We start from the raw sequence: 23,399 nt of genomic DNA, 5'->3' as shown, positions 1-23,399 counted from the left end.
TCACAATAAATCAAAAATAAAATATAATATTTAAAATTCAACACCAGTTTGACGTAAACTCGTATTTAAATGCATGAAGAGTCGCATAACGTATCAACATATTTGCGTCCGTCACGTCGAAACCGCGAAACTTTTCCTCTTTCATACGGATTTACCAACATATTACATGATATATGTTGGTATATAGATGGGTTCAGTGTGAAAAGACTCGTGAAATGATTGTGCTTTCGACACACTACTATAAAATGGCTGCATTAAACTAGTGACTGACATTCGTTCATTCTATAATCTATACATATAATAAAATCGTAGAAAAGTGCTGTCTGTACATTGAAAATAAAAATAAAAAAAATAGCAGGGGTTATTGTTATGTCGATGTCGAACCCAAAAATGTAATTAACATTTTTTTTGTCTGTTTATCTGTTTGTCTGTTTGTCTGTGTGTCTATGCGCGCTAATCTCAGAAACGGCTGATCCGAGTTGGATGCGGTTTTCACGAATATATTGTGGTATGCTTCAATTTACATTTAGTGTTTGTTTCATGTCAATCGGTTCATAAATAAAAAAGTTATGTCAAATTAAAGAATCACGTCGAACACTATTCTATGCTTATACCATTAATCTCCGCTACTATTTGACGGATTTGGTTGAAATTTGGTACAGATATAGTTTAGAACCTTAGAAAGGACATAGGATAGTTACATTCATTTGGTTGGGTATCGGCCGAGCGCTTCGGTACTATCGTAAAAGAAGTGTATTATCAGTCGTATGATTATTTGTCTGTAGTGGTCCTGCTGTTTCGTATACCTATTCTAAATAAATTGGTTTCGTTGTATTTTTCAATTAATAAGTTTATTTGTTGGGTTTTCCTGGTTTTCTGGTTAAATTATTTAACGTAGGTTTAGTTTGATATCGATTATTAGTAGTTACTGTAGTTAGTTTTTTTAATAAAATTGTAAGTCTAATTTATTTATTAATTAGATAGATTAGATTTAAGTCGTTTCTTTTAAATTATTTAGTTTAAACTTGGTTATTATAGCATAGAGGATAGGTTGTAATATAATTTCTTTTTTAATTGTTATAAATTCGTAATTCGTAGCTTTCTTTAGTTTTAAGTTAGTTTTCATCTTAAGTTCGGAAAGATTATAATATTTCTTTAGTTTAAGTCCGTTTTTAAACTATTTTTTTCAATGCCCTAAGTGAGTATACATCTATTAAATTCAAACGCAGAGCTCATTATGTTGATTTTTGAAGAGTTCCCTGGAATATCTTCTACATCTCATTTTTGAAGAGATTCCGCGAGATCGGGAACTATGTGGTTAAAACCAAAAATTTGCCGGAAGTCACTATTCCACGCGAACGAAGTCGCGGGCAAAAGCTAGTATCGATAATAAAAATCAATTGCTGTTCGTTAGTCTCGCTAAAACTCGAGAATGGCTGTATCGATTTGGCAAATTTTGGTCTTGAATTATTTGTGGAAGTCCAGGGAAAAAGGTGAGAAAAAAACTGTATGGCGATACGAATTTGCCGGATCAGCTAGTACTTAATAAATATAGATTCTACTTTACATAATAATAATTTATTATATGCAATACCGTACTGGATAAAATTTAAACCATAAGTAATAAGAGATGATTTCCCTAATACAAAACATAACATTGAACCATTCTCAAACAATACAATCCATAACAAACAATACCTCTAAACTATCCTACATCCAACACTACAATGTAATTTTACACTGCAGTGCAAATAAAACGTATTACGAGGTCGGTATCCGAAGCGTTTCGGTGTGCAGTTTATTGTGCAGTACAGTGTACGTGACGAATATGTTAGCATGTCATTCGGACGTGTCGCGTTCGAAACGGCCATCGCGAATAAATGTTGCTCTCCTGTTCGCAGCTCTCGTGTAAATATTTGGATTTTGTCATGTTTCTTTTTTTTGTGTTGTGTAGTAGTTCATATACAAATATATTCACTTGTGTTTGTGGAAAGGGATAGGATGTGGTGCAGTTTAATAGAACTCATACTTTTGTTTAGTTACCTTATCCATTGTCTTTACTATGAACACAATTCCACACATGATTCAACATAATTAAATACTTATTCGATTTTTCAATTTCTGGCCACCATTATTCACAATTATTTACCACACCTTATGCTCGGCAACCAATATACGAAGGAAGAACCCATATAGCTTATAAGTGGCCACTGCTGGCCAAAGGCCTCTTCTGACACAGAGGTTTGAGTATTAATAACCTTGCTCAATGCGGGTTGACGATTTCAAACATATAATTAGAAATTATAAACTCAGCTTTCTACACGATGTTTACCTTTAAAGTCAGTCAGTGGTGTCTAATCTTAGAAAGTACATATACATATAACTATTAAAGTCACATAGAAACATTACATAAATAAAAAGTAACGTACATAGGTACAAATAAACCACATTACACATAGTCCGTTTTAATATAAACGAGAGAAAAGCATGCAGGACATGTTCCAATAACATTCCATGGCTATGGAACATATCCAGCCTACCCAACCTACCTACCATTGCGGCGTACACTACACATATGTATGTTCACGCCCTTCGTTTAAAGGGGATGAGTTGCGTTATTGGGGTATTGACGGTTGGAATTAAACGAAAAATCTAGCTTTTGTTTGTTTTTTACTGTTAAAGATGCTGTTTCTAAAAGTTTAGTTTGTTACATGACTTTTTATAACCTCTTTTTTTGAGGGAGGGAAATCTTTCATTGACTTCTCCCGCCTTGGGCGAGGCGAGAGGAAGTGAGAGTCAGACTCTTACTCACTAAACACCACCCCGTTCCTTCTCCCGATTTGAGCCGGATCCCCGGTAATCTGATATGTTGTCCGCAGCTCCGGAACTTTTTATAACCTCTGCATTAAAGAAAAGCATTGGTATTTTTAAAAGTAAATATATAATTAAACATCATTTGCTGTTTATTATCTCCTTTTATATTAACGAATGCAGTAAGTAAGTGTCTCTTGTATACTTTAATAAAAGTATTAAACATTAAAATGTTGATTAACTTCCGAACAAAATAATCCATGCAAACTATAATGGCGTCGCTCACTTTAACCTCGTCCATTAATAATAAAATATTCTCAGTGCATCTCCAATTTCAGGCGAAAACAGGGAATAAAATATTCCAATTACATTCCCGATGAAATGGGAAATTCAGGTCCAATGATCGTGGGTCCGATATTTTCCTATTATTTCGACCAATGCTCTGATACGAAATATTTTTGTGGTCCAACCCTCATATTTTATACCAGCGAAATCGAAACCTTTGTCCAATTAATTTTATTTTCAACTTAAATGTGAAATTAAAATCGGATTCACGGTTTCTGATATTATTTAACATTATTTCTGTTTCAGTTCGCCATTTCGTTGTTTAATTAATAGGATCCATTGTTTTATTATTGCGTTACTTGATTGCTACATTGTTTGTCGTTGAAATAGATCAAACAAAATGAGAGTGGTAACGTTGTTATCCCCGTTTTTTTTTTATTTGAATTTCAAGGTCATCGAATTTATATTTTTATTTTTATAAAAAAACGTTGCCCTACGCTTGGATTTTCTCTTGTCGTAAGTGCGTTTACAAATATACAAGTTCACATACACACAGATACATGTACATACGTTGTTTGTTTGAAAATTTTCGATCTACTCGTCATTTATGAATTTGCTTTCTCTGAAAAATAATCAACTTAAAAGTTCAAAAAATTCATTTAAACATTCATATGGAAATAAAAAAAACAGAACACTTAAGAATAAAAAAGTAGACCCGACATATGGGAGACAGGCGTGAAGTCTATGAAACTATGAGCTTTTCTTCATGTAATTTACAAAAATAAGACAAAGTTAGAAACTAACCAATATTTTTTCTTTCCTACAGCATCGGGACACCCAAGAAACTCTAGCAGTCTTAGATCGACTAGATTTAGACACTGAAAAACCTACTGATGAAGAAGTGGCTCGTAAGTTCGGCTTCGAAGAGGACTATATGAAGGGCACGGTGTCGTGGTGGCAGCATCTGAAGCCACAGATGTGGTCGCTCTTTGACGAGCCGTATAGCTCTAATGCTGCTAAGGTAAATATTTATTTATTCATGTACAACGCACACTTCATGATTTTATTAATAGTGAAAATATTATTCCACGAAGTTACATATGTAGATATTGTTGATCTATCTAAGTCGATTAGGTTGAGAAGATTAAAGACACTATTAAAGTATTACAATACATACAATTGAATATCAAGCTTATTTAAAATATGGTGAAAATTTGTTAGATAAAGTCAGTTTGAGGAAGAAGTATATTGGGTGAGCCTATTGCTTTTTCGAAAAACCGAAATATACCTAGTAATACTTTGTACTATGCGGGAATCGAATCCGAGACCCCTTGCTGGCAGTTGCACTTGCGATCATTCAGCCAACACGCCGTCAAAATCAAAGAAAATTATAAAAGACATTAAATATGTAATATCATCTTAATCAATATAATGGTAGCTCATTTTAATATCTTAAATGAATCATGTCCTTGGAAATCGCTAATAGATATTAAAATTTCTGTATCTCAAGATTATCCTTGAAATTTTACTAATTTCACTTCTTAAAAGCATCTTAATTCAAACTACAGTCAAATATCTCTGAAAACGCTTTGGAAAACTGTTTAAATTCAAATGGTATTAGAAATTCCGAACAAGCTCACAACTGTAATCGTTTTGTTTTAGAAAATATGAAATATTTTATATACAGCTACCAAACTACGAACGAAACCTCTCTTAGTAACAATTTTAATTCAAATTTATGCAAATCTAAAAATTCTAATATTGACCTTAGAGAGTGGTAACACTGAAACCACAGAACCCTCGCTTTTAATGTTTTTTTCAACATTTCCATTGTTATTATTATTCAAGTGGATTTTACAGAATTTCACATGGAAACAGTCACACTAGAAAAATATCAAAATAATAACAGTCACATGAATATTCTGTCGATCACGATTAAATTAAAACATTCAATAATACAAAATGAAATGTTACAGAGTACAATAAATCTATTTGATCGAATGACAAACCATTGACACAACTGAAAGATCTTATCAGGTCTTAACAGATGAAACACAATTTGAGACAAAATCTTTGTAATGAAGTACGAGTATCTTACTCCCCAGACCGCAATCACGGTTATATGACATTTCACGTAGAAGTCAGAATTCCCTAACACTAAAACCATTTGTTTCTAGACAATCATGACCTCACTAATGTACTGTCATTAACATATCTCATTACCGAGGTTCACCTTTTCATCGTACTTGTTTTTTCCTCAACAACCTTTTTAGCATTTGCAAAAAAACTCTGCGCTGTGTAAATACTATCATTTGGCTCGTTAACCGTTCGTGTTTCAGTAAATAAAAGCACCCTTAATTCCAGCAATAAAAGCCCTGTATTTACTTTAATTATTTTTTACATGAGAATGTAAACGCAGTAATTTTTATGTCCCGCTGAAGGGCAAAAGGTTTGTTGTGAAGCCTGCTTTAATCTCAGCAAAAGCAATGTTGATCTCGCTGTTTAATGACTCCGGGGATTTAAAGGCTAGTTCAATGAATTGTTTCGTGTCGGGATCGTGTGATAAATCTCAACCCTTTACACGTTACCCTACAGGATTTGTTGGAGCAATTAACTCAACAGATTCTTTGTTTTCAGATAATCGGCGTCATATCTGTGTTCTTCATATGCGTGTCAATAATATCGTTCTGTCTAAAAACTCACCCGGACATGAGAGTGCCAGTGATTAGAAACTATACAGTGACGACTGCCAACCAATCGCAGGGTTGGGCGTTGGACAAAGTGCAAACAAACGCCCACGTAGCGTTTTTCTATATAGAATGTGTGTGTAACGCTTGGTTCACGTTAGAGATCCTAGTGCGTTTCATCTCATCACCCAATAAGTGTGAATTCGTCAAATCTTCCGTCAACATCATCGACTACATAGCCACCATGAGCTTCTACATCGACCTGATCCTTCAGAAGTACGCGTCACACGTTGAGAACGCGGACATTCTGGAGTTCTTCTCTATCATTAGGATCATGAGGCTGTTCAAACTCACGAGACACTCTTCGGGTCTCAAGATTTTGATTCAGACCTTTAGGGCGTCAGCGAAGGAGCTGACGCTGCTAGTGTTCTTCCTAGTGCTGGGTATTGTAATATTCGCTAGTCTGGTGTACTACGCGGAGAGGATACAGACGAATCCTCACAACGACTTCAATAGCATACCGCTGGGGCTGTGGTGGGCGCTGGTGACCATGACGACAGTTGGATACGGTGACATGGCGCCGAAGACCTATGTTGGCATGTTTGTCGGTGCGCTTTGCGCGTTAGCAGGCGTAAGTATACTTTTGTTTCATTAGGTTTTCAATTTTTCTGTATGCACAAACTATTCTTAAGTTAGACGAGAGTACGAAAATATTCAAAGTCTACATTGTCTTTTTATGACATTTTAGTCTACTTCTAGTCCAGTAAATTAAATGTGAATATAATACACCAAAGAACACAATGCCATTTTTAGTGCGTCCAGAAATGTTAATGTATTTTCTCAGAAATGTCATGGCCTTTAGTGGATATTTGAAGAAAATGTCATCTGCCTCATTTATCATTGTCAGTCAAGCAAATAAAATATTGTCCTCAATCCAACAGGTGTTAACCATAGCTCTTCCGGTGCCAGTCATAGTATCCAATTTCGCCATGTACTACTCGCATACACAGGCGAGAGCTAAGTTACCGAAGAAGAGGCGAAGAGTTATCAACGTAGAGCCTACGAGGCCACCTATGCGTAAGTAGATTAATAAAACAAAAGGCAAATAACTCCAATAAACTTCTACAGAAGAATTAGATTGTGATAAAGTTGCTAATACAGTTTTATAGCCAGAACAGCACAATTTTGAACTTGTATCTCACTATTTGGAAGTAGTTTCGGTATTCAAAGTAAACATTGTTGATCTAGGTGCCCCAGTGCCAGGTGCTCCTAATCCTCTAGCACCAGGCATGGGTCCTCAGGTAGTAAACCGCAGAATGAATGCCATCAAAACCAATCATCCTAAAGATATGATAGGACCTAACATGGGTAAGTTCTATGAATAAGTCACAAAGCTAATAAATGTCACTGTATCTGAAGCTGTGGATAAAACTATAATAAAAGAAAATGAAAATGCACTTTAGCAAAATCTGAACGATCAAATACAATTTAAAGAACTGATGCATGATAATAAATTGAACCATAAAACTGAATTTTATAACTATTTCATGTCTTCTTTATTTAAATTATTCATAGCTTCACAATTTTATTGTATTTCACACGAAACTGTGGAATTAACACCCATAGCAAGACAAATGTAAAATATTTCCGAAAATTTTACTTGAAGGCAAAGTTTTAATATGGAATATGGCCTTTGTAATCCACTTGTAGTTTTAAGCACTTTAAATGTTTGATATCACGAAGTAGAAACAAAATTTTATGGACATGAAAACAAATTGGCGTTGTCACAAGTATAGATGAACATATCACATTCACTGGTGTTTTGAACAGAAAGATGTAACACCATACAAATGGTAACAAACATACTAACTTGACTAATTGATCATAACTGCGCATTTTAATTACATGGATGTGGCTAAAATAATGTTACTTATCAACGACTTTGACTCCGTTTACTTAAAGTTGCAAGTCTTTTGGCACCAATAATTGTCAACAACACGAATGAAATTGAATGAGTCCAAGAAAGATGCAATCTGATTCACGCAATGTCTTGAAGCTTTCTGTTCACAAAGTCATTGATAACGTACTCCGTACCATATAAATAACTGATGTACTAGTCACGTGACTAACAGTAGCTTATGCAATGTAATCCTCCACAGATGGTGATCGTAGCGAGCTAGAGGCTATGATCCAAACGACACCAAACAACTGCAAAAGAAAAAATTTAAACATGCTTTAGAAAGCATCACACAACGCCGTTGGAACCGAATGGGCTTTCTATATCGCCTGCACACTCGGATTTAGCTTACAGGAATGCTAATATATCTTTAGTCACTAATCAATCATTATCATTGTCATTATCATGTATGCACACGGCAGTATCTTCAAGCAGCACTGGATCCACCGTCTAGGTCCCTTTGCTTCGAGGGGATGAAGGTTCGGGACTTTGTATATCTGTGTTTGTACCCCGAACTTGTTTGCTTTGCTTCCAAACTTGGTGTTGTTGTAGTTTGTTTATGATTTTGTACATTTTTTAGGTTGTTTCGTTTTGCGATATCCGTGAATGCTTCTTTGGTCGATTATTTGTGAATAAAACATCGTTGATCGTTATCTTATGTTTTAGATAGTGATGGTTCAGTGTTTTTTCCAGGCAACAACCACACACCTCCACCACCACTAAATAGTCCAAACAATACAACAAATGAAGTTCCAAACTCACAGCCCGTCACATCGGTACACTTTTAGATAACTTAACACTAATATAACACTAACACAGTGTCGTTCTTGTGCTTTTTATATTGTACAACGAATGTTCGTGTTTCTAGCACTAGTTTATGTCTTGTGAAAGTCTGTCAATGTTATATTATTAAGTGTTTATTTTTTATTTCTATAATCTTGTCTATGTCTATATCTATACAAGTCTTTCTTAAATATTTAACCAAAATATAAATCAGTTATCCCAAATAATAATAAGCATGCACATGCATGATTGTTCAAATTAATAATCTTCTAAACCGTTTGTGTCTGTTGCCTGTTTGATTGTGATGATGTGGTATTAATTTATTTTTGTATTCCCTGCAGTTGCAACTTTGATGCCGGGGATGGACCTATCGGTCACGACTCGTCTCTCTCCCAGTCCTCAGGGCATGAGTCCTGCGCTGGCGATTGCAATACCAATGATGAAGTCCGTAAATATAGTTCCATCTCAATGTTTTGATAACATGGCGTACCACAGCGAGAAATCCGAAGAAAAAGAGGCGGATAACAATAAAGAAAGTAGCAAAAGCTGCAGCCGTCAGGAGTCTGTGGAAAGCGACAATACTGTCAGAGTAATGAACTTCAAAAATGATATATTTATGGACAAAGTCAATGAAGAGAAAACAGACGCCCGCACGCCTCTGCTGAGGGATCACAAGATCGAGTCATTGGATGAAACGAAATTAAGGGACAATAAGACGGAGAAAAGGAAATCGTCTGCTTCTACATAACGTTAATAATATAATGACCAATAGTGCTAAGAATGTTTTTTAAAATTCGCTTGCTGTGAAAACGATATCTTAATCAATGTAACAATTTGACAAAGAAAACCAATAGTCGAAAGAAAGAAAGACTTCAAACAAAATAATATCATTGGTGTCAGTTATAATAGTTACATAAAAAAGCCTTTTTGAAAGCAGTTACGATTCTATATAAAATTGATATGAATAATCATTGATAAAGTATTTTATTGGTAAGCGCATTCAAGGCCGTGATAGGTGTAAGATAGCTAAGTGTTTACAGGCACTTATTAACATTTTATAACACATACGTATATTAGAATAGCTGCTATCACAATCTAGTAAAAATAAATGTAAGCCAACGACCAGTATAGATAGGCCCATTATATCTCTGTCCTGCATACCCATAGACATGACTTCGAAGTCTAGTTATACTGGTCGCGTAGTCATCGTTAATGACCAGAAAATTCGTAATCATAGTGAAGTATGTTTACTGTCCATTAGTGGGAGAGGTGAAGCTTGTTTAGGTCTCATAAATGCAAATATTAAATCTGATTTACTGAACAAGCAATGTTTATCAATAGCTTTGAGTAAAGAAAAACATGAAACTACAGCTGATTAGAATACTATAGCGTTTACTTCAGCATCGCCTGATTTGCTTACATCCCTTTCATATAATGCAACGAGCTCTTCACAATTTTCTCTTCGTTCATCATTCTCTATAAAATCCTCAAGCCCTAACCAAGTTTTACCTCTTCCAAATAAGCTAACGATAATTTTACTGTAAATATTAGTAGCGTTACTAATTTTGTATCTTTAACAGTTAAAATAATCACTAGACAACACATATCATTGGCACTTTCTTTCATTCTTGGTGTTATATACCTGTTTTACATGTATATAGATAAATATAAATAGCATAAACTATATATAATAAGCGTAGATAGTGTTAAAGAAATTATTTAAAATAAACAAGATACGGTAAATTGGCTGAGAATTTTCGTTTGCGTTTTGGATATACAAAATTTAAATTAAGCCTCAAATGATATAAATTTGAGGGATGTATCGTAAAATGTCTTAAAGCCCTTTCATTGCGACTCGATGAAGATTAAATATGACATGAAGATGATTACATTATAATCAAGCGAAGACCATTTTGACTTCAAGGAAAAGAGGTAATTATACCAAAGCATCCCAAAGCCGCATCAAGTTCTTTCGTTATTGAGACTTAAGAAAAGGGCATTCAAGAAAATACTCGTGAAATGGGAAACGCTGTTTACAAAATAGTGATGAAAGGGTACTAACGTTCGAAAAGAAAAATGTTAAGTGGGCTCTTTTGTTTATATGTTGCTTAGCAACGTATGAGAAGTTTCCTTCAATAAAATAAATTGTAAATCATGTCTAAATTTGGGGACCCTTTAATGTTTTATAATATGTATAAATATCGCGTGTGTTTTATAATTATTATCTTGTGTGCCAGGAATTGATTTGTAAGGTACAAGTTGTTTGTGGGTATTAAATAACTTTTTTTTTGCATCCAAATCTTTCTACTTCATATGAACAAAAATATGTAAATTATTTTATCATCTTTACTCTCTCATCTTTTTTCTCTTTCATATAAGAGTAATGGAATATAAAAGGATGGAATGAAAACAGCTTGTACTATCTTCCTGGCACCAAATCGGTACCATATCGAAATTATCAATTAATTATTTATTTATTATTTGTTACTAAACGAATTCTAACGCTATATATATATCTATTTAACGCATAAAATGCAATAAATTTTAATGTAACCTAGATAGCACAACGTTTTGTTACGGAGCGTATTTTGTATATAATTTAAGATAAACTTTAGCTACTAATATTGTACTTAATTTATTGTTTTCTCTTTCTTTTTTACTAATCAAAGGACTTGACTCTAAATGGTTACTAGGACTTAAAGTTGGGATGATTACAAGATAAGAGAAATCAACATCAACAATATGAAAAATGTACCCCAACTTCAAGGTCATATCTTCAGTAACATTTAGAAACTACAGTCTGAAAAAATCAATAGAAATGTAATAAAAATTAAACCAGTTTTGATTGTCGACAGAGATCGTGAAACATTAAAAAAGGTATTTAAATTAGTAAATGTGAGACCTAACCATACCAAACCACAAACAACAGACTTCACCAATGAACATGTTAATTTTCGCGATGACAAAAAGAAAAAAGTAAACAAACATCTCGATGTACCACATAACAAATAGACGTACAATGTAACTTAACTCCCTACAAACACAACTTTAACAGAACTAGATGGTACAAAGAATAAAACAAAAGACGCTTATAACATCATAGTGTATGAAACAAAGCGTATCCACTGTTTACACAACACACGTACAATGGGAAAGCCTGTGTCAGCGACCGAGAACCCTATTTTGAAATAATTTATGACCTCTTCCCAACCTAACAAGCACACTTTGGGGTATACATCATCTGTGTTGTTAAAATTCATATAAATTGCCAAACGAGCCTTTGGCAGTGCGTCTGGTGGTACGTGACAAGGTTCTGTGGAACCATGTCGCTCCAAATTTATGTATGGGATTTGTTAATTATTGCGTTTGCCATCTGTTAGTCAAAATGTCAGTTTATCAGACGTTGTCATCTGTTTTGGTGCATTGTTGGACTTCAGACTAGTCTAATTTTCATAAACAGTCGTTTGCTTGCAGATAATTTCATTTGTTTAACAATTCATACATTCATTCATGTTTAATATCAAAATAATTCTAACGAAAATGTAGAAAGCTGTTTCTAGCTAAATGTGATAAGACGTAGATACGTTTTACTTGTTAGGGTCTTAGCGAAGGCAAAATCAAGTGGAACGTTGTGTGTCAGTCTGACTGACGTTTATTTATTACTGCGGCGTCTAATCTAACCTACTTAATTCACCCTAACAAGCTCGAACGGTGCATTTTGTAAAAGCCTTTTTAAAATTCCGTCGTAAAGTACCAGGGATAACCTAAAATACAGGACCATCATTTTTAATTTTCAAGCAACATAAATCTTTTCGGCTACCTTTCCGCTTCAGAAATAGTTCCTATTTTCTGGTTATCTGCAAAACTATAATTTCTTAGACCACACGCAAGCTTGACATATGATTGTCCTAGAAAATAAATTGTGTTGGAAAAACTGAAATAAGGGCCGAAAGTTTTGCTATCACGTTGTCAGGGCAACGCTACCTGCCGCTGGCAAGCTTGCTACAAACATAAGTCATATTTTAATTAAAACTAACATAATTAACTTTGAAAAGTTGGATAACACAATTGGCTGATATGCTGTAAGTTTAAATTAAAATTGACAAACTTGATTCTCGTTTACAACTAAAGAGAAAATGTCATATTGAAAAGTTTATACTGTTTGGTACACGAATCAATAATTAGTGTTGCGTCGTAATTGCGAAGTTGTGTTTTCAAGTTAGTTACAAGTACTTTGGAGCTTGGCTCGACTTGTAACGGTACTGTTTTATCGCCTTTTAACATGGAAGGAGCATTGGGCTGTAATTCTCCATTTAAAAGTCAAACTGTATTTACACGCCTAACGTCACGATCGATAAGTCCATAAGAGAGAAAAATGAGCCATTTCGCTTTGTTTATGGGGGACCCACTAGCTTCACGATCTCCGTCCAATCTCAAAACATTGAACATTATTGCGAACACCTTACTTGTAGCCTTATTCTCATCTACTTTATGCTAAAATATATATGTAAATAAATTTTAAAAGCGGATCTAGAGGACCATGGACAAGTTTTGTACTTAATTCTTTAAGCCTACTCGGATCGCGAGTTTTTATTTAAGACTTGTAATAAGTTTGAGTTTTGCACGTAAATATATAAAATTGTGAGATGGTATTAGTATGTATTGTTATAATTTTGCTGTCAACATTAATATAACACAAAATAGCCCGCGAAATATTGATGTAATTTGTTGAAAGTTGTCTGTTATTTTGTGATGTATAGTTTTTCGAAAATGTTTAACTGAAATTAAACTCTTATTTTTGTTATATCTAAAAAATAGAATATGAAACTGATAAATCAGTCCAAAAAATAAATGTTGTATCTAATAAAAATGGAAGAAAAACAACAAAATCTTGAAAAAAGGTGAAAGCTAATAAATATTTGAGAAATAATAATCACTTGAAAATCGATAACCGATACAATTAATCGTTAAGCTGTTTTATTATTTACATTTTGTAAAATACTGATGGTATACCATAATGTTTTCCAAATTATGCACAGTGTTCGCTCTGCGTTCGATTTTGGTACGACGTATAAAAGTACAGTGGGACACGGTGACACACTGTGCCTAATTTGGAACACTCACGAGCAAAGACGTAGGAAATAAGGCTTTCACAGTGAGTAAACAGGGCTTTGGTGTTATTATATAGCGTTCTATATACATATACAATTTTGAACAATACAAAAACAAAATTATTTGAAAATATTGTTCATTAAACATGTGAAATTATTGCGTTGTTTCATTTTCTCCTTGAGATTCCCAAAACTCCTTTACGTCATAAGCAGATCCATCGTCATCATCAATATCGTCTTTATCAGTGTTCTAGTCCACTGTAGTTTCCAATAGACCCATAAGCTGATAAATATTGTAGTTTATCGTTATTAGTTAAATCACTAACTTCTGCCAGCGGCTTCGTCCGCGTTCCTGTGGGGTAAAAAGTGACCTATATTTTCCAGGCTATATAATCTACACCTGTTCCAAATTTCACCTTGAACTCTGCAGCCGTTTTGACGTTAAGAAGTAACAAAATATAGGTACAAACTTTTTACAGACTCGATATTATACAAATTAAAATGGGATCAAAAATTTCAGTCTAGCCCTCCAGTTTTAGGGGATAAAACCCCAATGTTATTAGGGTTAGAGTCTTTGGATCGTCCTAAAATAAAATATAGACCTTTAGTTTCAGCAATAAAGTCTTAATATCTAAAGTAATTCCTAAAGGTCGCACTCAAAGCTAATTGAATGACCTTGAATGAGTTTGTAATATTTTAGAATATACAAAGAGGGCTCAAAGGATTTAAGCATTGTTCAAATGGATTGATGGATATAAGTACTTGTATGTAACTCATCAACTCACGAGGAGATAAATTAACACATGCAGTTAATACAATTCTGTCTATAATCGCTAGTGAAATCTAAAATCTCCGTCTAAAAACTATTAAAGCCATATAAAAAGATTTTTTTAATGTTTGCTTACTAAATATTTGACCAATTCCTGACAAACATAGACTCTTAATCTGTGACCTCTAGCTAAATGTGGATAATATGAATGCGCTCTTAATGCTGAGAAAATTTATAGTCTAGCAGTAGACAACCACACTCCGAATCTGTTTTAACCAAAATATCAGCTAATCATAAAAAACATAACACCCCACTTGAACTCCGAACACAATATACTGCTCATAATCTTAAAAATAAAATTAATTCAAGAGTACCTGTGAGGGCCAGGGTTGTCGTAAACAAAGTTAATACTGCCATAAAGTGGCTATTACACCGAATGTTCGGCTAGATACCGGTGACCCTAACCGTTTATATTGTTACAAGGCAACAATTTGAATATTTCACGGATATAATTATAAGGTTTTCGTATGGGATTAAAAAGGAGCGCGGTGGGAACAAATGGAATGGTAAGTCGTGACGGTCCGGAGGGTAAGGACCACTTTACGTGTGAATGACAAAAATATGATACATGATTTGCGTATAGCTACAGTTAAATACAAAAATTACCGATACAAAATTTAAATTATAGATAGATAGGTTTCATTATGGAGTGTATAAACAATCAGAATCATCTCAATCATGAGAGAATTCACATGACAATTTAAGCAGTATTTTTATGGTATAAGCCGGTAAAAGAGCAGACGAATCATCTGATGGTAAACAATCGCCGCCATCCATGGACACCCGAAACACCAGAGGCGTTACAAGTGCATTGCCGGCCTTTTGGTGGTTAGGAATTTAAGGGTTGTTGGGGAATCGGGGATTGGGAAGGGGAGTCATTGGGCCTCCGGTAACTACACTCACACAACGAAACACAACGTTAGCGCTCTTTCTAGCTTCACTCACACAACGCAAGCGTTGTTTCACGTCGGTTTTCTGTAAAACCGTGGTATCACTCCGGTCGTGCACGCATGGCTCTCCCACACTTAAAACTAAGAGCATAAATTCTAAGTCTAAAATCTATACCTACTCTCTGATGTTTAAACTTTTCAATATATTCAGCCAGTGATATATAAGTCGAGTAGTTATCGAAGTATGGACCTCCTTATGTTCTATCGGTTATCGTCCCGTGCCCGGGTGATGGTCGCGCCATCTGCTGGCAATAACCTCGGTTATATGATTCCACCTCTTGCAGTAGGGCTGTGAAACTTCAAAAATATTAAAGGTCCTTCGATTTGAAAAATAATGGCGTTGTATATCTTTGATCTTTTGTAGTAAGTGTGTATAAGTGACTTTATCATTTAATATTTTTTACTTAAGAAACTGGAATTTGCAGCTTTTTTCATTTGTTTTTTGTTTGGGTCGTTTGTTTTCTTTAAAATATAAATTGATAATAGATACGTTATTTTGTTATTTATTCCAATTACTTAAATTGCGCACTGTGTATCAATATCAATAAACCCGAAAAACACTATTTTTTAGTGTTTGTGTGTGTGATTATCGCCTATTCAATCAAAATCAAACTTAAAATCAATTTCCGAACTTCACCAACCCTACAACCTAACCGATCCTCGCTAACTGAACTGTCTCAAATAAACCGCTTCTATAAGCGTCTGTTAAATATTATTTTACTGCCATTTTATGCATAACTAATGAATCGTGGTCATATAACAAAGGTTTAACTGCTGGGAGATTAGAGGAAGAACCGTCGAGTTAACTCCTGGACCATAAGATTAAGTTGTAAGTGACTGCTATGTGAGAATAACCGTAAAGTTTACTTTGACTATGCACGTTATTACTTCTTGGTATGTTATTATGAGTATTTTAGAGTTAGATGCTATAAATGATGTATTTTTGGTGATGTCCAAAGTCAAATAATTTTTATGGTATATGGCGGTTACCACCTGATTGTAAGCAATCGCCGCTGATGGACACACGCAACACTAGAGGAGTTACAAGTGCGTTCCCGGCCTTCTGGGGGTTAGGAATTTGAGAATTGTTGGGGAATCGGAGATTGGGAAGACTGTGGAGGAGAGTAATTGGGCCAGGGATGTATAAATGTTTGAGCGTTGAAACTACTAAAAGTATTTTGATATTTAGTAGTAATTATTAAATAAAAACATTTTATATTTTTAAATGTCTTCAAAGTCACCTCCGAAGTGACCTAGATTAACATTCAAAACTAAACAACATCTACAAAAAATTCTTCATACATTTAACAAATTCCAGTAAAAATCTGATTCTTGAATATTCTTCAAAAGGTGTTTAAGTCGAAAGTGAATTGTCTGAAAATGGCTTGTGAGCTCCGCCGCCAAGATTATCCGTGAAGGCTTATAACACGGTGGGGCTTTCGTTTTATAAATATAATAATAACGTTGAACTGTTCAAGAATACGTTTTACGAGAAAATATGCCACAAACAATGACGTCATGGGAGAAGAGATTGCGTATGTGTTATGCATAGATAATATAAAATCTGTATTTTTTCTTACCGTAAGAAATAAATGTAGAATTCCTCTTTTTTGTGGTGAGAAGTATATAGGGTGACTGATAATTAGTGAACGATATTTAAACACGTGATTGTACTCATGATTACAAACAACTTTCCCAAAGAAACTTTTTTTGTATACTCATTAGTTTTATTTTTATTACAATAACAAAACAACAAAATTTGCGCTCGCGTGCTTTCCCTTGATCAGCTGTTAGCAGTGAGGTGCCCGCTCCAGGGATATTTATTTATTTATTTAGAAAAAAAACATGCATAATTTTACAGCTTAAGCCAATACATTATACAGTTAAAATGTTGAAAATTTACAACAAAGAAAAAAGAAATACAATATTTTTAATTACTTAAAACTAATTCATCAGCCATCCATCTTCTCACAAAACCTTAAACATTCGCGACATACATCCTTCCATCTCGCTGCGAACAAATCACACTCTGGTGATATAAGAAGGCTAGTAGGTATTTTGGAACTTTACGTACCTACTAATAAAATTTTAATGTTATGTTATTCTCTATTTAATAGAGAATTTAGAGGTCAATGGATCCAGTTAAACGGTGTCTTATTTACCTACCTTATAAAATATGGAAAAGCTTTTGATGAAGATGTGCATTAAAATTGTGAATTTAGTTTATTCTGGCTGGTCTTAGGCAGAATTTAAGTTCGTTAAGATGATTGCTCTATTTTACAAGTTATGTAGATATGTGGAATACAGAACATCTTAAGGAAAAATGTCTAACATAATATAATTCATGTCATGCCCATGCCGTCGTTTTTTCCATAAAATACTTAAACAAAATGAATTTCATATTTAATACCATGTATTCGAGTATCGTAATAAAAATATCGAAATGGAAATAATTGATGAATATTTTTATAAAATTTTTGCAATGTTCCTGCCATTTCATTGAAATATTCACAGCATTAAACATGCATACACATGCAGTTTACTTTTATTACAATGTGAAATATTTTATTGATTATTGTTATTGAATTTTTTATTTTAGTTACTGAGTTTTTTATTTGCCTGTTTGACGATATAAGTCTTTTCTTTTTAGCCTCGGGCAGCAGCGCTTTCAGACGGTGATCTCCTAACTGTGAGAAAGAGTTTACATTTAAACAAACCCTTTTATGCATATAGAGAAAATCTAGAGCTCAGCAGTATCACGTACTATTGATAAAGAGGCTCAATTTCCTCTTTTACCAATCTCCGATTCCCTAACAACCTGCTTACCATCAGGTGATCCGATCGGTAAATAAAAATATATTATCGAAACACTTTTCTCCCATTCTTACCATAATTCACAAACAAATCTCAACACAAACAATGACCAAAATAGACCAATAGCTAATAACACAACGTAAAATTACCTGTCTCTCCTTGGCAATAGCCAGTAATAACTGGCAATAATGTAATTGTCAATAGTGGACGCATAGAAGTGGAGACAATTATATCAAAACATGATGGGCTGGTCGATATACCGTGAGAAGGGGCCAGTTGTGGCCTTACAAACAATATTAAGATATCTATGTTTAGTTAGACTGTCTGTTGATTCAGTAGACGTGGACACGAGCTCTTCAATTTGATCACTCTGATCGTTTTAGTTACGTATTTTCAATCGATGTGATACTATCCTAGCGGGTTACCGGGGTTCCGGCTCGAAAAGCAAGAGAAGTAACAGGGTGGCTTTTAGTCTGTAAGAGTCTGACACTCTGATTGGCCTCGCTCAAGGAAGGAAAAGGCATTGGATGATTCGCCCTTTAAAAATAAACGTTTTATTGTAGCTTTCATGAGACATGCTAAATTAATTATTATTTTTTTCGACACATTATTACATCATAAGTCCTATGTAATAGGGGTAAGCCATACACAAGGCATGTTCCAAATTCCATGCTCTAGTTTAAGTGACTACCTTCTTTATCAAAAAATCGAGGAGGAGATTAGATAAAAAGTAAGTTCTATATAGTAAGTCTTCGTGCCTAAAACTAACATACACGTGGCGTGTAAAAAAATAAAATAAACAAGAAATAACAACTAGCAATGTTGCTAGTTGTTATTTCTTGTTTATTTTATTTTCCTTTTTGGCATTCCTTGTGCAATGCAATCTGCAATCTGATGGAACGTCATCCCAATCCTGCACTGATACATCAGGTGCTAGCTGCAGCGACACATGTATGCAGCTGTATCATGCATGTTCAATCGGATGTCCGTTCAGGTTATATTACATTTTTATCTCAAGTTAGAGTTAGGTACACACCTATATTGAGTAAGTTATTTGGAACGCAGGTGAAATAATTAGAAGTCATAGTAATTTTTACAGTAAATAGAGTAATTTTTTACGAAATAAAATCTTTTGTAATCGATTTCATAAAAGAAGGACGTTCTCTGTTCGACCTGTATGTATGTAAATTTGTGTGCGATTATCTCAAGTTTGGCTGAACCGAATTTGATTGAACACGGTTTTGTGAAGAGTCTCTGTCTGTTATACTTAGGCACAGATTTCAAATAATAAAATACAAAAGAATAATGTTGTAAATCCAATAAATATGTGTGATAGATTGGTATACCTTGACCAGCTTGTATGTAAGTAGGTATATTATAGCAATAAATTACTCTCACTAGATGCGGGTGCCTGAATGATGGCCGCCGATATTGTCCTTCTTCAAAGGATTTCTTGTTAAATGCTTCTAGATTTTCCCAATTTTTTATATGGGATAAGCCCGTAAACGAGCAGACGGATCACCTGATGGTAAGTAATCGGCGCTGTCCGTTGAACACCAGAGATGTTAAGTTAGGTCTTTTGGGTGCTCGGAATTTGAGGATTGTAGGCGATTTGGAGATTCAGGAGATTGCGGAAGAGGGTAATTGGAATTTCGATAACCTCACTCACACAACCGTATCACTCGAGTCGAAATCCCTTACTCATCAATCGCACTAACAACCACTCATAAAACTCCGTTTAAAAGCTAGTCATATAAAAATAATCATTTTACCGCAGACAAAAAAAAAACAATGACCCAAATGAACCAGAATAATTCATCTCAATTCTTATAAGTTATGGCCGTCAAAGCGAAATTTCATTCTTCTTAAGTTAATAAAAGAGTCAGATTTAACCCCACAGACGAGGTGGGGGGCCTAGGCGACCCCTACACATCCATCACTCGTAACAAGAGTTACAACTTTCTTGGTACTTTCGACCCCAGTATGTGGTTAATGAGTTTTTAATCAAAGTATCAAGAAAACAGTTGTTGTCTAACTTGTCAATCTGAAAGTTATGTAAAGCAGTATGTAAACTGTTTAGTATGCAAAAAGCTTAATTTGTTAATGTTTTTATAATGGTCTGGTATAAGCAGGGTTGGGTATTTAAAATGTACTACACGATATAGCCTTATTGGAAAAGCGATTGTCAAGTTAATTGAAAATTAGGTATAGTACTCATATTATGTATACGAATGTGCGATTGGCGTAGTGGCTGGGCAACTGGCTGCCGTAGAACGTGTAGCGGGTTCAATTCCCGCACGGAGCAACTCTTCTATTTAATCCACAAAATGACACGTTATAAAAACCATTTCTAGGAAAGAAATTGATTTTTTTATTTATTTTTGTTTTGTTTATTTAGAAAACCAACAGCGTTTCATATAATTTACAATGACTATGATGTGTATGTGTATTTATCTAAACATATTTTATTTCTCTGAAACGTTAATGTCATAGTTTATCTAAATATCTTCAGTTCCACGTAAACCCAGGCATATGAACAAATAATTAAATCATCTCCAAATATATTACAGCTGAAAATAAAAACATTTGATTAGGTACAGTTCTCGAGAAAAATTCGATAACACAGCATTATTATTAAAAGGTTTCTGATTGATGAGCCATCATTTACATGAAACTCAGTTTTTAAGATAAACATTGGCCAAAATTAATATCATGATCGATCGGCTCGCGTTGTACAGACCTACGTTATTTTGGCGAGGCTTTCCATAAATTACAGTTAGTAAACAATATTTCGATTTGTCAGGGTTTGAATGAAGACTTTCCATATTGAATTAATAGATGTACTTTTAGCTTTAAGTGAGCTGGTATAGAAAAGGAGATGGCTAAATGACTGACCCAGGCATAATGACAAGAATACGAATTTCACGCTAACCCGTATCATTTAAATATTCACTTATGAATTATTTTGTGTTTAACTAATTCTTATAACTTGGTGAACAAAAATTAACAAAAAATAAGTTTCATAATTGATTTTTTTCTGTTGTGGTTTGACATGACAACACGGAAGTAGGTACTGCAAGCTATTATTAGGACATTAGTTTCCCCGAAAATCAAATCGAAATAATTAAACGAACATCAATTTTTAATAACGGTAATATAATGACTTTTTTCTGAAACCAAATAATTGTAAATGTTTTGATCGACACAAAATATATATTTTGTATAAGATTGCACAATCTTACTATAAAGTTTTGTGTCTGTCCTTGGTTACTTTGTGTTCATTATCTAGTATAAGCAGAATTGTTTACCTATCTACCTCATATATAAATAACTTTCGGCTCAGGTTCATCAAAACGCCTTGGTAAAAGTTCAGAGCAATGTTATATTTTGAAGTTTTCGTAACGTTGTTTGACGTAGGAGCGCTACTTTATTTTCAGGATTGCGCAGATATGCCAAGTTTCTGGACCTTCTTAACTACAAAATATCAATCTTTAATTATGCGGCTTTATTTATTGCTAGGTACCATATTTATACAATATTTATTTGTACGGGTTACGACGTCCATACTTTGGTTTAGCCATGTCCTTTGAATCACATATTTATATTAGGAACTAGCTAGGATGATAATATGGAACATACTGGACTTCCCTTGGGTGCAAATGACGCAACGCAACAAGGCAACGCAACGTCACGCCTTTCATCCCCGAAGGGGTAGGCAGAGGTGCTCATTACGACACGTAATGCCGCTATACAATGTACACCCACTTTTCACCATTTGTGTTATAAGTTCCATGTAATAGGGAGTGAGCCTATTGCCATGTACTGGACACAATTCCAAACTGAGAAATTTTCGAAAAACCGAAAAAAGCCCAGTAATACTTTGCCCGACCCGGGAATCAAACCCGAGACCCCTTGTCCGGCAGTCGCACTTGCAACCACTCCACCGACGAGGCAGTCTGAAACGGTTCGAAACCACGTTCCTAATCCGTGCAGCCAGGGAATGGAACAATCTGCCGGCTTCTATTTTTCCTGAGAAATACAACCCGGGTCTTTTAAATGTCAGAATGAATCTGGGGGCACGGTAGTGCCCCCGCCAAGACGAGCCAAGCGAAGCGCAAGCGCAAGGGCACTACCTACCTTTTCTCGAAGCGCTTCGTCGTATTTTTGAACCTTCATAACTTGAGTTTGGGTTATACCAGATAAACAAAATTTTCAGGATATAATGTCAGTGGTAGACTTAATAAACCTCTGAAGTTTCAATTGCATAGCTCTTATACTTTAGATTTTATTGATATCTAAAATACCCCGATTTCGTCACTCACTCACTCACTCACTCACTCACTCACTGATGATCAACAAAATTCTTAAGGGACTTCCTGAAGTCCTAGAAAACTGAAATTTGGTATGTAAGCTAGTATTAGTACCCAAACAACAAAAAAATCCTAAAACTTGGAACTTTTACCCCCCAACCCCTTAAACTAGGGGGTGAAAGTTTGTTCGAGACTTCCGCAACTTTTGACGCTAGAGGTCTGAATGCGGCCGCGGAGGGGTTTAATTGTTAGTAGTTTAGTAGGTAAAGGTTTAGATACTAGTGTTTTAATTTTCATTGATAAAAAGTATTAGGATTACGTTTGCAATTTTCTTATAAATTTAGTAGTTTAGTAGGTGAAGGTTTAGTTAGGTACTAGTGTTTTAATTTTCATTGATAAAAAGTATTAGCATTACGTTTGCAATTTTCTCACAAATTTAATTAAGAAATTCAAAGATTTAATAAGTAGGTATTTGCAATTAAGTAGTATAGGTTAGTAGGTATAATATGTTTATAGTTGTTTATGTAGGTACGACTTAGTGAGAATAATTTGATACGTAGGTCATTGTTTAATTTTCATTGTTAATAGGTTTAACTTAAGTAGTTTAGGATTACGTACGGTTTGAATATTGTATAGTAGGTAGAAAATTACGATATTGATAGTTGTTAATCTAGTGTTAAAAATAATTGAAGAAATATACCCCAAAAAAAGAAAGAAAAAATGAGCGACAAAAAAATACTTGTATTTGTCGCTCATTTTATCTTTCTATCATAAGCAACCTACAAAAAGAAATGAAATCCCACAAAAACATTTCATGTTAAATGTTGCCAAGACGAGACCATATAGCTCGCACTGTCAAAAA

At 34.4% G+C, this 23,399-nt stretch overlaps 2 protein-coding genes across 9 annotated transcripts in view; one reads left to right on the top strand and one right to left on the bottom strand.

Annotated features, from left to right (window-relative positions):
• LOC118271844 (potassium voltage-gated channel protein Shaw) overlaps positions 1-13,791 on the top strand; it is a 110,775-nt gene extending 96,984 nt beyond the window's left edge. For 2 of the 5 annotated variants that reach the window (XM_050693719.1, XM_050693718.1), the window contains 5 exons: positions 3,923-4,117; positions 5,734-6,414; positions 6,725-6,860; positions 7,032-7,151; positions 8,865-13,791. In XM_050693719.1, coding sequence (XP_050549676.1) covers positions 3,923-4,117; positions 5,734-6,414; positions 6,725-6,860; positions 7,032-7,151; positions 8,865-9,271 — 1,539 coding nt within the window. In that variant the 3' untranslated portion in view covers positions 9,272-13,791. Of the gene's footprint in view, positions 1-3,922; positions 4,118-5,733; positions 6,415-6,724; positions 6,861-7,031; positions 7,152-7,942; positions 8,220-8,433; positions 8,517-8,864 lie in introns of all 5 variants that reach the window. The other 3 variants (XR_007705318.1, XR_007705319.1, XM_050693720.1) reach the window with 3 other exon arrangements.
• The window catches only part of LOC118272073 (protein spaetzle 4), a 484,075-nt gene that overhangs the window by 244,486 nt on the left and 216,190 nt on the right, over positions 1-23,399 (bottom strand). The gene's annotated exons all lie outside the window — the stretch shown is intronic.

Source organism: Spodoptera frugiperda, chromosome 5 (assembly GCF_023101765.2).
Source record: "Spodoptera frugiperda isolate SF20-4 chromosome 5, AGI-APGP_CSIRO_Sfru_2.0, whole genome shotgun sequence".
NCBI lineage: Eukaryota > Metazoa > Arthropoda > Insecta > Lepidoptera > Noctuidae > Spodoptera > Spodoptera frugiperda.
The sequence above is the reverse complement of the archived record's forward strand: the minus strand, read 5'-3'. Positions and strand labels throughout refer to the sequence as shown.